General features: G+C 33.7%; 1 protein-coding gene across 1 annotated transcript in view; it reads left to right on the top strand.

Moving 5' to 3' along the window:
• The first annotated feature begins 13,014 nt into the window (after positions 1-13,014).
• LOC107484067 (peptidyl-prolyl cis-trans isomerase FKBP62) overlaps positions 13,015-15,424 on the top strand; it is a 4,584-nt gene continuing 2,174 nt past the window's right edge. The window contains 10 exon segments of the mRNA XM_016104679.3: positions 13,015-13,153; positions 13,254-13,447; positions 13,532-13,618; positions 14,152-14,412; positions 14,508-14,582; positions 14,665-14,745; positions 14,865-15,059; positions 15,162-15,248; positions 15,341-15,422; position 15,424. The exon segment at position 15,424 is cut by the window's right edge and continues 72 nt beyond it. Of these exon segments, the coding sequence (XP_015960165.2) occupies positions 13,267-13,447; positions 13,532-13,618; positions 14,152-14,412; positions 14,508-14,582; positions 14,665-14,745; positions 14,865-15,059; positions 15,162-15,248; positions 15,341-15,422; position 15,424 (1,050 nt within the window). The 5' untranslated portion in view covers positions 13,015-13,153; positions 13,254-13,266.

Here is a 15,424-nt window from a genome sequence, read left to right as displayed (position 1 = left end):
ATGTCTAAATTAGACCTATTTGAGTTAGAATTAATTTTGAGAGACAACAATGAATTGAATTAAATTCCATCTAAACTAATTTAATTATTTTTGTTTTAAATACTAGAAGCAAATTCTAAGAAATTTTCAAACTCACAACCTTTAAGCTCTGGATATTATGATTACAACCATTTTTTCATCCATGCATAAATGTAACATCCATCGTTTAGGTCTTTATACATTATTATGGTGATTTATTGTCACAATATGTATTTGTGCATATTCTCTCATTTCTATTTCATAAAAAAATAATGAAAGTTTGAATTTATTTAAGAAGAAAAAGGATATAATTAAATATGTTGAAAATTTTAGAATTTCTTAATCCCAAAATCATTTATGTTAAATTTTTAAAAAAAGATAGTTAAGAGCGCAGAAACATACCTGAATTTGTGAGTATAATTGAAAGAGTTCTAATTTTTTATTTTTCTCAACCAAAACTTTCTATATTTTTTATAGGACTGAATCACAATTCCTCTAATGGAAAAAGAGCTACAAAGGCGAATTTGATACGTTGAAGACTAAAACCCTGAAGTCACTATTTAATTTGAGTGGGACACTCATTAAATCCTAAAACTCAAATAAAATAGTATCTCTGATTTTATTCTCATTTAATTCTAAATAAATAATAATAATGACTTATTTAATTCGGTATTTATGATAATAAATGAGATCACCGTTACATAAGCCATTTAATGTGAAATAACTTAATTTGTGAATATAATTAATATATGTATTACCATAAATAGATTAGGAAATAATAATTTCCTAACAACATAATCACTCAATTTGAATTATAATTAATTAATTTTTAGAAATTATAATAAATTGTGTGATACTTAAATATCTTATCAAATTAATTAGTTGATATAATTAATTTATTATCATGAATTAAATTTAATGAGTTAAAAGAAAAAATCGAGAAACACTCTCAGGTAGTGGGTGACAATGGGCGGGTAGGGACGAATTTCTGCCCTACCAACTTTGCCCTATCCTACAATAACCCGCATTGAATTCGTCCCACTCCTATCCGCCGGTAGTAAAAAATTGAATCATCACCTCACTCCTACTCGACCATATAATTATTAAAATCCAACAAAAAAATTAAAATTTAAAATTTATATAACCATCATCACTTATGTAACATAAATTAAAGTAAAAATTTAAATATAATACAACATTTTTAATTATTTTATTAATTATTTTACATATATTACATATATTATATATTAAAATTATATATATTATATATATACCGGACGAGTAGGGGCGGATATTATCTAAACCCAATCCTATCCTACCTCGTCTGAGATTCTGCCCCGCAGAAAATTTGTCCCGCACTAGAGCGGGTAATTACCAGCCTAAGTGGATAGAGATGTAGTGGGTACTCGTGTGTTTGAATAGTATTATCACTTCTACTATTAAAAGTATGTCACGTTAATTTTATTATTAAGTGCAGAAATTTAATTTTTATGTAATAGAATAAATAATAAAATAAAATAGATAAAATAGATTTGGACCTATTTTAATTAATAACAATAATGCCAAAAAAGTATGGAATAATAATAACCCAATCAGTTGTCACTTAAATTGGTTAAAATTTTCAAAAAATAATCACTGAAATCCTCGAAAAAAAATTACGTCTTTTGAATTTTGATTCAATTTGGGACATATAAGAGAAGTGGGAATAATAATGACAAAGAGAAAAAAAAAGATTTTTTATTACTATTTTGCTGAAGAAGAAAAAAGATACTATCTTTTGGAGGAAGGATCAATGTTACCTTCAAATTATAGCAATTCAACTCTCTCTATGGTGCTACTTTCTGTTTTAAATTTGAGTTAAGAGAAGAAAAAATAAATTTATAATAAGTAAATTATAAAAAAAATCTTGTGTCATATTTAAAAATTTAATAATTACTATAAATCAATACGAGTTCATATTTACAATTATAAAAAATTCTCTAAAGTAATTATGCACAATAAAAATAAAATATCTAAAATAATTGTCTCTTTTTTATTTAAAAAATAAATATTAGACCATTTATAATTTTATCAATAAACTACTAAAATAGTATTTAAAATATTTTAGTCCTGACCAAAATAACTCTGGGAGCTAAAAACAACAAAAAATAGGACTAAGAATTTGATGGTCCCAACACGTTTGAACCATTAAATGGTCCTATAACAAAAACATATTTTTTAAATTTTTTAATAATTGATAAATAATCCTTATCTAATTTTAATTATAAATTAATTTTATATATTTTATTTAATCATAAAAATTATTTTTTATTTTATAAATTATTATTTTATCATTCATCTATTATGTTTATTAGTAATCAAAACAAAAAACAATAACGAATTAGATCTTCCATTGATTGTAATAATTTTTTGGCAAATCCAATCAATTAAAACTTTATCTTTGATCAATTACATCCGTCGAGAATTTTGAAATCGTATTTTTTAGAAAATCAATCGATTGAAAGTTACAAGGTAGTATGATTTTTGCAAAAATCACTCAATTGGTCATATTACCCAATCGGTTGAACGATGACTAGAATGTGGGTTTTTTTATAAATCAATCAATTGTTTATATTATCCAATCGATTGAATTTTGTACGTGACTAATGGTATATTCCAATTCAGTCAATTGGTATGATCATTCAATCGATTGAAATGTGATGTAAATAAGTTTTTTTTCTGTGTTCAATCGATTCGTAGGATAATCCAATCGATTGAATTTTGAATGGCGCCGTTCTCTTATTAACAATAAAAAACAAAAACAATAATGAATTAGATCTTCCATTGATCGTAATAAACTTTTTGACTATTCCAATCGAATAAAAAATTATATTTGATCTGTGACATTCGTCCAGGATAGTAAAATCATGTTTTATTGAAAATCAATCGATTGGATTATCAAGATTGAAAATTGTAAGGTAGCATGGATTTCGCAAAAATCAATCGATTGGTCATATTACCCTATCGATTGAACGATGACTAATGTGAATTTTTTATAATTTAATCGATTGTTATAAAACACCAATCGATTGACCTCCGCCAACCAATGACTCTACCCACTCTGCTCCCTCCTCCTCCATCCAACAGGCACCACATTCATATCACTCTTAATTATAACATCCCTAGGGGTGGAAAAAGGTCAGGCGGCCTGCCAGGGGCCTGCAGCCTGGCCTGTGTTTGGCCTGGCCTGGCCTGGCCTGTTATAAAATAGGTACAGGCCCAAGCTCTTTTAAAAGCCTTAATACATTAATAGGCCAGGCTCAGACTCACTAAAATTAGTGTCAAAATTCGTATTTTAAATACTTTTCTAAACTATAAAAATTGAATTTCCTAATTTCTTTTATTAATAATTAATTTATTAGCTAATTATTTATTTATTTCATAGAGTTTGCATCCTACCCACCTAATTAAGAATTTTCTCCTAAAATTCAAATTCAATTACCTGAAAAAAAGTGTGGGTAGTATTTTCTCATTTTTGACTCAAGTTCCCAAGTGTGTTCCTCAATTCTAGCTCGACTACAAGCAACTTTTACCAACGAAACTTTCTTTCTGCGCAATCTCTTAATACTGGTATCATCAATTCGTACTAAAGTCACTTAAAGCATCAGATTCGCTTTCAATTGAACTGATTCAGGTTCTAAAATGTGGCTGGCTTCAGAAGTGTACTTTCAAAGTTGCAAAATATGAAACACGTCATGCAGGTTCGAAAGATGCAGTGGTAAAAATATTCGATATGCCACCGGTCCAATTCTATTTAGGATTTGAAATAGACTGATATAATGAGGATTCAATTTCTTTACCTTGATCGCTCTACCCACTGCTGTTGTTAGAGTAACTCTTAAGAATACATGAACTCCTTCATTAAATTCTAATGATTTCCGTCTCTGATCAGCGTAGCTCTTCTGACGACTCTGAGCGGTAAGTATTTTGTTGTGGATTTTCTTAATTTGTTCCATGGTCACAGCTACTAACTCAGACCCCAAGAAAGTTGACTCTCCAGCTTCATACTAACATAGTGGGGATTGACACTTTCTTCTATACAGAGCCTCATACGAAGCCATTCTGATGCTCGCATGGTAACTGTTGTTGTACGTAAACTCTACTAGCGGCATATAATGATCCCAACTTGCCGGTTGATCTAGCACACAAGTCCTCAAAATATCTTCCAGGGATTGGGGATGCATTCACAAAGGGACTGTCCAATGGTTAGCTACAAGGATATGTTGGGTTGGCTATATAATCGACAGATGAGACTCATCAGCCATAGGACAGACATACATCATGTGCATTTGTATGTTTTGTTTGAGTGTGTATTGTTTTGGTTTGCTTAATTGCTTAATTATGCTTATTTGCTACTTGTTCTACTTGCTGTAATTGCACTTCTATCTGTGTTTTGCTTGCTTGAATTGTATGTGTATGTTTTCTGAGAGACCCCTCTTGGCGGAGGTGTGAGGGGGATGGTTCCACCGATGATTCGGAGGGTTGGAGGAGATAGAAAATAAAGTGTTAGGTTAAAGTTAGATTTAAAACTTGAATATCTTAGATAACTTACTTAATTCCTAGTTAAGTTGGATCTTTAAGCTGAAATCTGAGTATTTCACTACAAGAAAAACACTCTTTTAGGTACACTTAAAAAGTGTAGCCAAAAATGAAAAAAATGATGCCTTAGGCTACGATTATGCTTTCTAGGCTACGGCTACGCTTTTTGAGGTGATTCCTATTTAGCCGTTGCCTATTCTCAAAGGCTACTCTTTTCTGCACCAAGGGCTACGCTTTTGGCATTTGGGAATAGGGCGGTGCGCTTTTCAAGTGATGTTGACCAGGACCAAAGGCTACACTTTTTAGCTTCCATTTCTACCAGAATAGGCTATGCTTTTCAGTGCTACTGCATCTCCTGTAAAGCGTAGCTACATTGTATACTATGGCTACTCTTTATAAGTGTAGCCTTAGGTCCTTCAATTTTTTTTGAATACTATAGCTACTGTATATAAGTGTAGCCTTAGCTCTCTTATTTTTTTATATATATAATATTCTATTAATTCTTAATACAACATAATATTTAGTAATATGAGTACATGTATAATAGTTCTGTATTTTTAATTAAATGAGTTAAATATTATAAAATAAAAAAATACATACTTATACTAAATAATTTCTTTAAATAATAAAAATTATCTCTAACCAAAATATATTCATAATAATGATCCAAAAATACTAGAATGAAATTAATTATGAATATTCATACATCTCACACTTAGAATTTACTACTAATACTCTACAAAAAATATATCCTACATAAGTATCTTCTATTAAAAGTCATTAGTCAACTAACCATACATGTATCCATTCCTAACACTACTCTATCTTAGCCAATAAACCACAATAATAATCAGCTTAATCTTTGTTATTATCCTACATAATTATATAGAAAAGTAGTTAGAAAAATATTCATAATTAAAAAATCAAACTCAAAACTATCAATGACTGATATCATTAATTCTTTCTGTACCTTGTACAAGTTTCACCAATGCATAATAGTGTTTCATAAATCTAAATTTAGAATTCAAAAATAAAAAAAAACATAAGCTATAACCCATAAAATAAAAAAGCTATAAAATCAGAAATAACCAAGTCATACTATATTTGTTGTGTTATGTCATATATACCAAGTCATCCCATGTTTCTAGTTCACGGTGAAAAAGAAATAACTAAAAATAACAATACAACTTTCAGCCACAGCAAAATAGAAGTGCAGAAAATCAGAAATACAACAACCAGAATTGCACAAACAAATTTCAACTATAGCAATACAACTTCGTTAAGTATTAGTAAAGTCAACAACATATGAATTCCAACCATAGCAATTAATGTAAATGCAAGTAACACAAAACTATTCCAATATCACCCATGAGACTATAGTATCTACCCCCTTAAAATACCAACATACTAGGAAATTTCACCCCCCGTTGCATATCTTCCCGTGTGGTCCTTCAAGAGTTTTTCAAGTGCTAAAACAAAAGTGGTAATAGTAAGATAACATTAGAATATGCCCTAAAAAAATAGAAATGCATATTTAAAGCCTTTAGTGTATAAGCAAGTTAATCAAACATCACCTGTGAAGCCCTTTCTAAGGACACCTTGTACCCAAGGAAGCTTTTCGTCAGGGCTGACTTTTTTCCCAATGTAATTCTGTAAATAACAATGGACATAGTGTGTAAAGTATAAGCTGAAATATCCAGGAACAGTAGCTTCATTCGTAATAGAAAATCAGGAACCGAATGCACACCAGAAAGCTTATGTTTTGAAGAGGCTGATGGACGAGGAAACGATGTGGGTAGCTTGTGGATGAGATGACATGATTAGAACTTAGAAGGCAACACATTCATTAGAGTTTGCAACCACTAACTGACACAGAGCAGGATCTAAAAATTGATTGCTCTATCTTTTGTGAATATCTGATGAGCGGATATTTTATACGCTTTTTGGGGGTAATTTCATGTAGATTTTAGTATGTTTTAATTAGTTTTTAGTATAATATCATTAGTTTTTAGGCAAAAATCATACTTCTGGACTTTACTATGAGTTTGTGTATTTTTCTGTGATTTCAGGTATTTTCTGACTGAAATTGAGGGAGCTGAGCAAAAATCTGATTTAGGCTGAAAAAGGACTGCTGATGCTGTTGGATCCTGACCTCCCTGCACTCGGAATGGATTTTCTGGAGCTACAGAAGTCCAATTGACGCGCTCTCAATTGGGTTGGAAATTATACATCTAGGGCTTTCTAGAAATATATAATAGTCTATACTTTGCGCAAAGATAAATGACGTAAACTGGCGTTCAACGCCAGTTCCATGTTGCAGTCTAGCGTCCAGCGCCAGAAACAGGTTACAAGTTGGAGTTCAACACCCAAAACACGTTACAACCTGGCGTTCAACTCCAGAAACAGCCCAAGCACGTGAGAGGCTTAAGTCTCAGCCCCAACACACACCAAGTGGGCCCCAAAAGTGAATTTATGTACCAATTATCTTAGTTTACTCATATTCTGTAAACCTAGGTTACTAGTTTACTATTTAAACAACTTTTAGAGACTTATTTTGTACCTCATGACATTTTGAGATCTGAACTACATACTCTTTGACGGCATGAGTCTCTAAACTCCATTGTTGGGGGTGAGGAGCTCTGCAGCGTCTCGATGAATTAATGCAATTACTTATATTTTTCCATTCACATATGCGTGTTTCTATCTAAGATGTTCATTCGCGTTTAATTATGGAGAAGGTGATGATCCGTGACACTCATCACCTTCCTCAACCCATGAACATGTGTCTGATAACCACCTCCGTTCTACATTAGATTGAATGAATATCTCTTAGATTCCTTAATCAGAATCTTCGTGGTATAAGCCGGAGTGATGGCGGCATTCATGAGAATCCGGAAAGTCTAACCTTGTCTGTGGTATTCCGAGTAGGATTCCGGGATTGAATGACTGTGACGAGCTTCAAACTCCTGAAGGCTGGGCGTTAGTGACAGACGCAAAAGAATCATTGAATTCTATTCCAACCTGATTGAGAACCGACAGATGATTAGCCGTGCTGTGACAGAGCATCTGGACCATTTTCACTGAGAGGATGGGAAGTAGCCATTGACAACGGTGAAACCCTACATAGAGCTTGCCATGGAAGGAACTTTGTAATTATGTTATTGAGTTGAATATTATATTGCAGGGATTCAGAGGACAAAGCATCTCCAAAACCCCAACATATTCTCCATTACTGCATTACAAGTAATTAATTCACGCTCTTTTATTTTTCTAATAATTCAAACTGATAATTTTAATTGAAATCCTGACTAAGAATAATAAAATAAACATAGCTTGCTTCAAACCAATAATCTCCGTGGGATCGACCCTTACTCATGTAAGGTATTACTTGGACGACCCAGTGCACTTGCTGGTTAGTTGTGCAGATTGCAAAAGTGTGATTGCAATTTTGTGCACCAATATCACTAGGCAGCAAAGGGTGTTTAGGATACTTATCGTCCAGATAATGCATAGATACAAAACAACAATATGAATGAGGGAAACGAAGGGGGAAAGGGGTACAAAAAGAAAGCATTTAGATATGAAGTTGGAGGGATGACCATAATAATGGCTAAGGGGTCAGCAAGCACAAGATCACCATCCACCAAAACTGGCACGAAACCAACGGGGTTGAGCTTGAGGAATTTTGAACATGATCAAATAAAATATTGAGTAAACACTAATCATACTGCACATGTAAAATAGTCTTTTCTTGTAAAATTCATATCTACAGAGAACCAGAAATTTAGGGAAGACTACAATTTTGACCCCTGAAACAGACTTTCCTTACAAAATAACCATTTCAAGTTTTCAATTTGACAAACTAAATCCAAGAGAGCATATCATTACTTGTTATTTATTGTTTTTGTTAGCAGAAGATTAGGGATTAAGTAGTGAGGATCTTGAGAAAAATAAAAGGAAGGGAACAAACCAGGATGAGATTGCTCTCCCTTCAAGAGATTGACGGATATATAGTCATATTTTAGGCCTGAAATGAATGAAAATCACAATCATATTAAGAGGAAGAAAGAAGCAAGGAAATGATCACAGAAACACAAAACTATTCCAACATCACCCATGAGACTATAGCAACCAAGATAATCAAGGTTTGGGTTGGTTATACAAGAGAATTAAGAAGAAGAAGGAGAAGTGGAAAATGGAAATTACGAGTTACTAAAATCACTAAACCATATAAAGAGATAAGGGATGTAACTAACACCAAATTGAAAGCTTTTAGTTCATACTTAAAACACAGATCTAATTTTTGATACTCACTTTAGTAGGCATAACCCTTCCCTTTTCTTTACGAAACTGATTATACACAATTACTTATACAATTCATAACAACAGTTTCAAAATTCAAATAAAAAAAAGAAAAACTCGCAAAATCCTCAACATGCCAAGAAGGGAGAAAATTGTGGGAAAAAAACATAAAAACAGAAAAAAGAAAGCAAAGTAAGGAAGTAGCATGGAAGACTTCAAATGCATGTAAGAATTAGAAAAGGAAAAATTAAGGGGAAAAATTAAGCTTTGCTACCAACTTTAATCCTCTCTTGTTCTTCTCACGGGAGACAGTGACAGAATCACCAAGAGCACCAGCTTTCCCACAAATAGTGACAAGCATACACAAACCCATAATCAGTCTTATTCCTTTTTGTATGGATTAAGAAACTATCAGCTTCCGTTTAATAACCGTTCAGCTGAAATTTTCACATAGAACTTCATCATCATTCCACTTTTATGCATAATTAGTTATGTGCTTACCCTTTAGTCCTTTACTAAGTACATAACATCTTAAAATATGATGATTAAACGTATGCCAAAGACCAACTTTGAAGCATTTCAAAAATGGTAGAATAGAAAGAATCAATATCAAAGATTCCTATACATATTCTACCAACAAATAAATATTTATTCACCACTTTTTATATGATTTTTTAAAAACTGGCTACTGATTTAGTACATTTCAGAAAAACAGCAAGCAATAACCAATTTAGAAAAATCATATAAAATCCATCTTTGGTTAGATTCTCCTAAAATTTGATGTGGTTGAACCAGACTTACCCATCTTTCACCCAGTTTAAGTCCAGAACATTTTCACTTCTCTAAAAAAAGTTATACCTCTCGAAATATGGTTTTGTTTTAAGGCAGCAGTGAACAACCCTGCTTTTAGAAGACAAAACTTTCTCTATAAAATTCTAATTATCCTAAAATTTGGACATAAAATATTAGACATCCTAATATTTCATTCATCTTTGGTTTCACTTCTAAAGAGTTTCAGAGTATTGAGATATGTGGTTTTGAAGTTGCTGTTCCAGCATTCGTACAGCATTGTTTCTACAGAAAATGGCCATTTTCTGAAAATCATATCTCCCAAACCACACATCGAAAAATTCTGAAATTTTAGGAGAATAATCTAGACATCTTATAGTTTCATAGAAAAATAATTTCACTCATTTTGAGTGGCTATATTGCTCCCAGTTTTGTTCACAAATTGCTGCTCGAAACTGCATAATTCTGCAACATGTAACCTCGGGTTTTGAAAGGTCATAATTTGATTCTTAGCTTTTCACTTACTCTAACCTTGCATTCTAACTTTCTTTTACCTATTGTAACTTGTTGAAAAGATTAAATCAGCCCAAAGTGCTCAGGATTAATAAATCATCATTTTTTTATCACTTTTCACATTTAAGCATACTCATATGAAATCAACAATTTCTGCATTGCTCAATATAGCAATCCAGCCACAAATCACTTAAACAATTCACATATATTATCGTCAATTTACTGCATCATATATAACAAATAGCCCAGCATCATCTCAAATAATCATTAGCATGTATCATCAATTAATTCAATCATGAAACTTGGCTTTTAGCCTTTCAACAAATTATGCACTCTAACAAACAAAATTTTTAGCATCATCATCATTCAATAAATTATAAATCAAACACAACATCATTCAATTAGTCACAACCTCAATTCTATCACCTCGTTCCCGTGGCTTCTCAGCAGTATCACTATCAACACTCTCTCTAAACCAATTTGAAGCACCAAAGCAATTTCCAAAGCTGGACAAGATATTTCCAAACTTTTGAAATAAATCATGTAATTCCGCATTATCTATGGATTCAACTAAGTTCTGTCGCAGTACAAGAAAAACAAAAGAATTCACTTTAGAAATGATATTGATCTTGGCATATGATTAAGTATGGTGTATCAAAGCTGCAAACAAATAGACATATACCTTAACAAAAACATTCCCTTTGCCACTTTTTCTCACATCAGGATCGCGACGAGACCACATGACCCTTATCACTTTTCCGTGTAGTAAAGAATGATTCTTCAACTCAATTGCACGACTAGCTATTCATGAAAATCAAAGACCGAATTAAATTAACAGTAATTAGTGTATGTAGTGTTCATACAAACTCGAGCAACATGTGGACTAATAAGAGGAAACAAAATCAGACACTCAAAAAATCTTAATAAATTCACAGCTACAAGAACCCACTTTTAAAAAAACAAAATTAAAAGAAAGAAATTTGCAAACAAAGTTTAATAATCTTGTCCCACTAAGTGCAGATAGCTTACAAAGATTAGACAATACACAAAACAACAAAGACAATAACAATAACTAGAGTTAGATACATGAAACAACCAATGCTATTGTGCCCTGTCATAAGTCATCTTTGTGTTTATCCCATTTATTTTTAAATCTCTTCTAATAATTTCTGCTAAAGTTTTCTTTGTTCTTCCTCTCCGCTAAAATACACCATTTGTAACTAACTTAAGCAATCTCCCCTAACCTCTCTGAAGCTCAAGAAGCTGCAAGACAATTAACGGACAGAAAGGAATCAAGAAATGCAATAACAATGTAAGTAGTGTACCAAACAATAATAGAAATCAACAATTTCAGAAAATCAGAGTAGTCCATAAACCAACAACCCCTTAACACAGCAGCCACAGTACCTGAAAATCTGAAAATAATTGGAAAACATCAAAACCAAAAAGAAAGTAAAAATAAAACATGATGCTTCTTAATTTAAAAACAAATAATCGTAGAACCTCCCCTAATCAGAACAATTATCAAAACTCCTAATCAGAAGTTCCAATCATCAAAATCCCTAATCAGAACACTAATTATTTACCTGAGCTTGAGCAGAGGTCAAAGAAGAGAAGAAGAAGAAGAAGAACACTAGCGGCAGAGAAGAAGAGGATGACTGGGGACAACACCGTCGTGACCGAGACAGAAAAACCAATCGTCGTCGTTGAGGGTCAGAGAAGTGCCGTCGCACTTTGCGTTCATTGTCGCTGAGGGTCGTCAACTCGTCATCACCGAGAGGCGAGAAGCAGCACAGCACCGTCGTGATTCTGAGGCTGGTGAGTGGTGACGGAAGGCGTGACGGTGGCTGGTGAGAGACAAAGAGAGGGTTGAGAGGAAAAGGGTGATGGCAGATGGTGAGAGGCAGAGAGAGGGCTGAGAGAGGAAAGGTGGTGACACCGTTCGTGAGCTGTGAGGGGGACCGAGGGTCCATGGCTGCGTCTTGTGGTGCTGAGAGAAGATGGCTGTGTGCAGAGTGTAGATCCTAGAGTAGTGTATGGTAGTATGTGATTTGGTGAAAAGGGAACAAAAAATTACTAAGTGTTTATGTATTTGGCTATAGATACATTAGGCGTCATTTTTAAAACGCACCCAAAATATAATAAATAAGTTACTTTTTAAAAGCGCTTCTTTTGGTATGAAAAGTGTACCTATAGATATCAATATAAGGCTATGCTTTATAAGTGATCTTTATTGTATCTAAGGCTACACTTTTTAAATGTTGCCACAATTGTGTTTCCTATTCCCTTATAAAAAGGGAATATGCAAAAAAGCGTAGCCTATTCAGCTTTTCAAATGTAGCTTAAAAATAGTGTAGCTGAATGAGTGTTTTTCTTGTAGTATTTGTTTACCGAGACAGGACATTGAGACAGAGATACTGAGACATAAATTGTGTTTGACAAAAGAGATATAGACAGAAATATTGTGTCTAGAATTCTTAATAGTATATTCTGTGTCTATCCTAACAGAAAGAACACAGAAACACTAATAAAAAATATATTTTATTTTTTATTTTTTTATTATTTTTATTTTGTATTTCTATAATTCTATTTTTTAAATTTTGTTCTCAGTGTCTTGCTGTATGTTCTCACAAATCAACGCATTGTAAAACATTCCCGTAAAAAGTTAAAAAGTTTAATCACACATTAGGATAATTCCGGTCAAAATTAAGAAGAAAAAGGAAAAGAAGAGGGATTAATTTTTCTAAAAGAAAGACGCTTGACTAGACACGAAAAAACAAAAGAAAAAAAAGGCAAAAGACCCTTTGTCTAGAAACATCCTGACCCTTGATTCTCATCTTGCACTTACATCGTCACGGTCACTCATCTCTCCCTCCAAGGTAAACCCTTCGTCGTGGAACTCTCTAGAACCTCGTCAACTCTCCCCTTCAACCCCAACAGCACTATTCATTCAGTAAGAATACTCACTCCCTTAAGACCCCTCTTCTTCGTTTTCCTCGCTCTTTATTCAGTAACTGTACTCACTTCCCTCTTGTCATATTCATTCTCCGAAGAAAAGGAAGCGAAATGGAAGAAGACTTCGACATGCCCCAAGCTGAGGAGATGAACGAAGACTTTGATCTCCCCGACGAGGACCCAATCCTGAAGGTTGGCGAGGAGAAGGAGATCGGAAACCAAGGCCTCAAGAAGAAGCTCCTCAAGGAAGGTCAAGGCTGGGATACCCCCGAAGTTGGTGATGAAGTCGAAGGTATTTAATCTTTTTCTACATTTTCATTTCATTTATTAATTTATTTTGTCATCTTATTTTATATTTATTTATTTAAATTGATAGTTCACTACACGGGGACTCTGCTTGATGGAACGAAGTTCGATTCGAGCCGCGATAGGGATAGCACTTTCAAGTTCACTCTCGGACAAGGTCAGTGATGTGCTCTTATTTGTTTATTTGAATATTTTTGGATGTTTTGGTGGTGGTGTTATCATGAGAGTTTGAAGCTATATAGCCTCTGATTTTGACTTGAATTGTTTCTGGGAATGTTTTCATGAAAAACCTTGTGGGTGGGTATTATGTTTTATTGTGTATGAATGGCATGATTTGGTAAAATAACGGCTTCATGCTTTGCTGCTTTCACCCAGCATAAGTATTAGGAAGCCATAAAGTTGATTTTGTATTATTTGGATTGGATTCACAATTCACATGCAGAATTTGGGAAAAATGATAATGAGCTTTTACTATGAACCTGGGATTCACTGTGAACGCTACATAAGGCACCATTTCATTCATTTGTGTTTATAGTATGTACATGTTTGTAGTTATAAAAGGTTTTTCAGTGGTATGGTGTCGAATAGGGGTTCACCGTCATCACTCTCGTGGAACTGGTGTGAAGATTGCATGTCAGTAACCTCAGTTATCCGTTGAAAGTGTTTGTAACTGATGTCATCTTTGTGCAGGGCAAGTAATTAAAGGATGGGATGAAGGCATTAAAACCATGAAAAAGGCGGAAAATGCTCTTTTCACCATCCCTCCTGCGCTAGCCTATGGTGCATCTGGCTCACCTCCAACTATTCCTCCGAATGCAACACTCCAGTTTGATGTCGAGCTTTTGTCTTGGACTAGTGTAAAGGACATATGTAAGGATGGTGGTATATTTAAGAAAATACTTAAGGAGGGGGAAGGATGGGAAAACCCCAAGGATCCTGATGAAGTATTAGGTATATTGATATTTATCATTTAGTTTATTTCATTTGATTTAGGCCTGCATTATTTAGCTTAGCCGTAACTGATACTGTATTGGTTGATAATATAGTTAAGTATGAGGTTCTTCTGGAAGATGGAAAGGCTGTGGCTAAGTCTGATGGAGTGGAGTTCAGTGTCAGAGAGGGTAATTACATTTAATTTCTGTCGGCAGTAATATATTGTTTCCATTTGCGGTATATCTAAGACTATCTTTTAATCAATGGTAGGTCACTATTGTCCTGCATTGTCAAAGGCTATTAAAACCATGAAGAAGGGAGAGAAAGTTATTTTGACAGTGAAGCCACAATGTAAGTTGTCTACAGAACAATTTGGCGATGTCACCATCTTTAGAAGAATTCAATAATATTTTTTATGTTCTCCACTTTGTTACTTAATTGATAATTTTATTGATTTCTTGGATTTGTAGATGGATTTGGTGAGAAAGGGAAGCCAGCAGATGGTGATGAAGGAGCAGTTCCACCAAACGCAACATTGCAGATTACTCTCGAGTTAGTCTCCTGGAAGACTGTGTCTGAGGTAACTGATGACAAGAAAGTGGTGAAGAAGATACTCAGTGAAGGGCAAGGATATGAGCGGCCAAATGAGGGGGCTGTTGTGAAAGGTGACTATTAATCATTGCGAATGTTGATGATTGCTTTATCATTCAGCCAGTCCCTATTTGCACTGTTTCTAATAATTTCTTTCTCGTGTACAATCTTACCAGTGAAACTGACTGGTAAGCTGAAAGATGGCACTGTCTTTGTGACAAAGGGCCATGAAGAGGAGCTGTTTCAATTTAGAACAGACGAAGGTGCATTGAAATATGCCAGGGTTTTTGCTTCGCCTTATCTTTCATTTTTACTTTTTGGGATTCAAAGTGATGTGATGCTTAATCTGAAACAGAGCAAGTCATTGATGGGCTTGATAGAGGTGTAATGTCCATGAAGAAAGGTGAAGTGGCATTACTGACTATTGCACCTGAGTATG

The sequence above is a fragment of the Arachis duranensis genome, chromosome 4 (genome assembly GCF_000817695.3).
Source record: "Arachis duranensis cultivar V14167 chromosome 4, aradu.V14167.gnm2.J7QH, whole genome shotgun sequence".
Lineage (NCBI taxonomy): Eukaryota > Viridiplantae > Streptophyta > Magnoliopsida > Fabales > Fabaceae > Arachis > Arachis duranensis.
The sequence above is the reverse complement of the archived record's forward strand: the minus strand, read 5'-3'. Positions and strand labels throughout refer to the sequence as shown.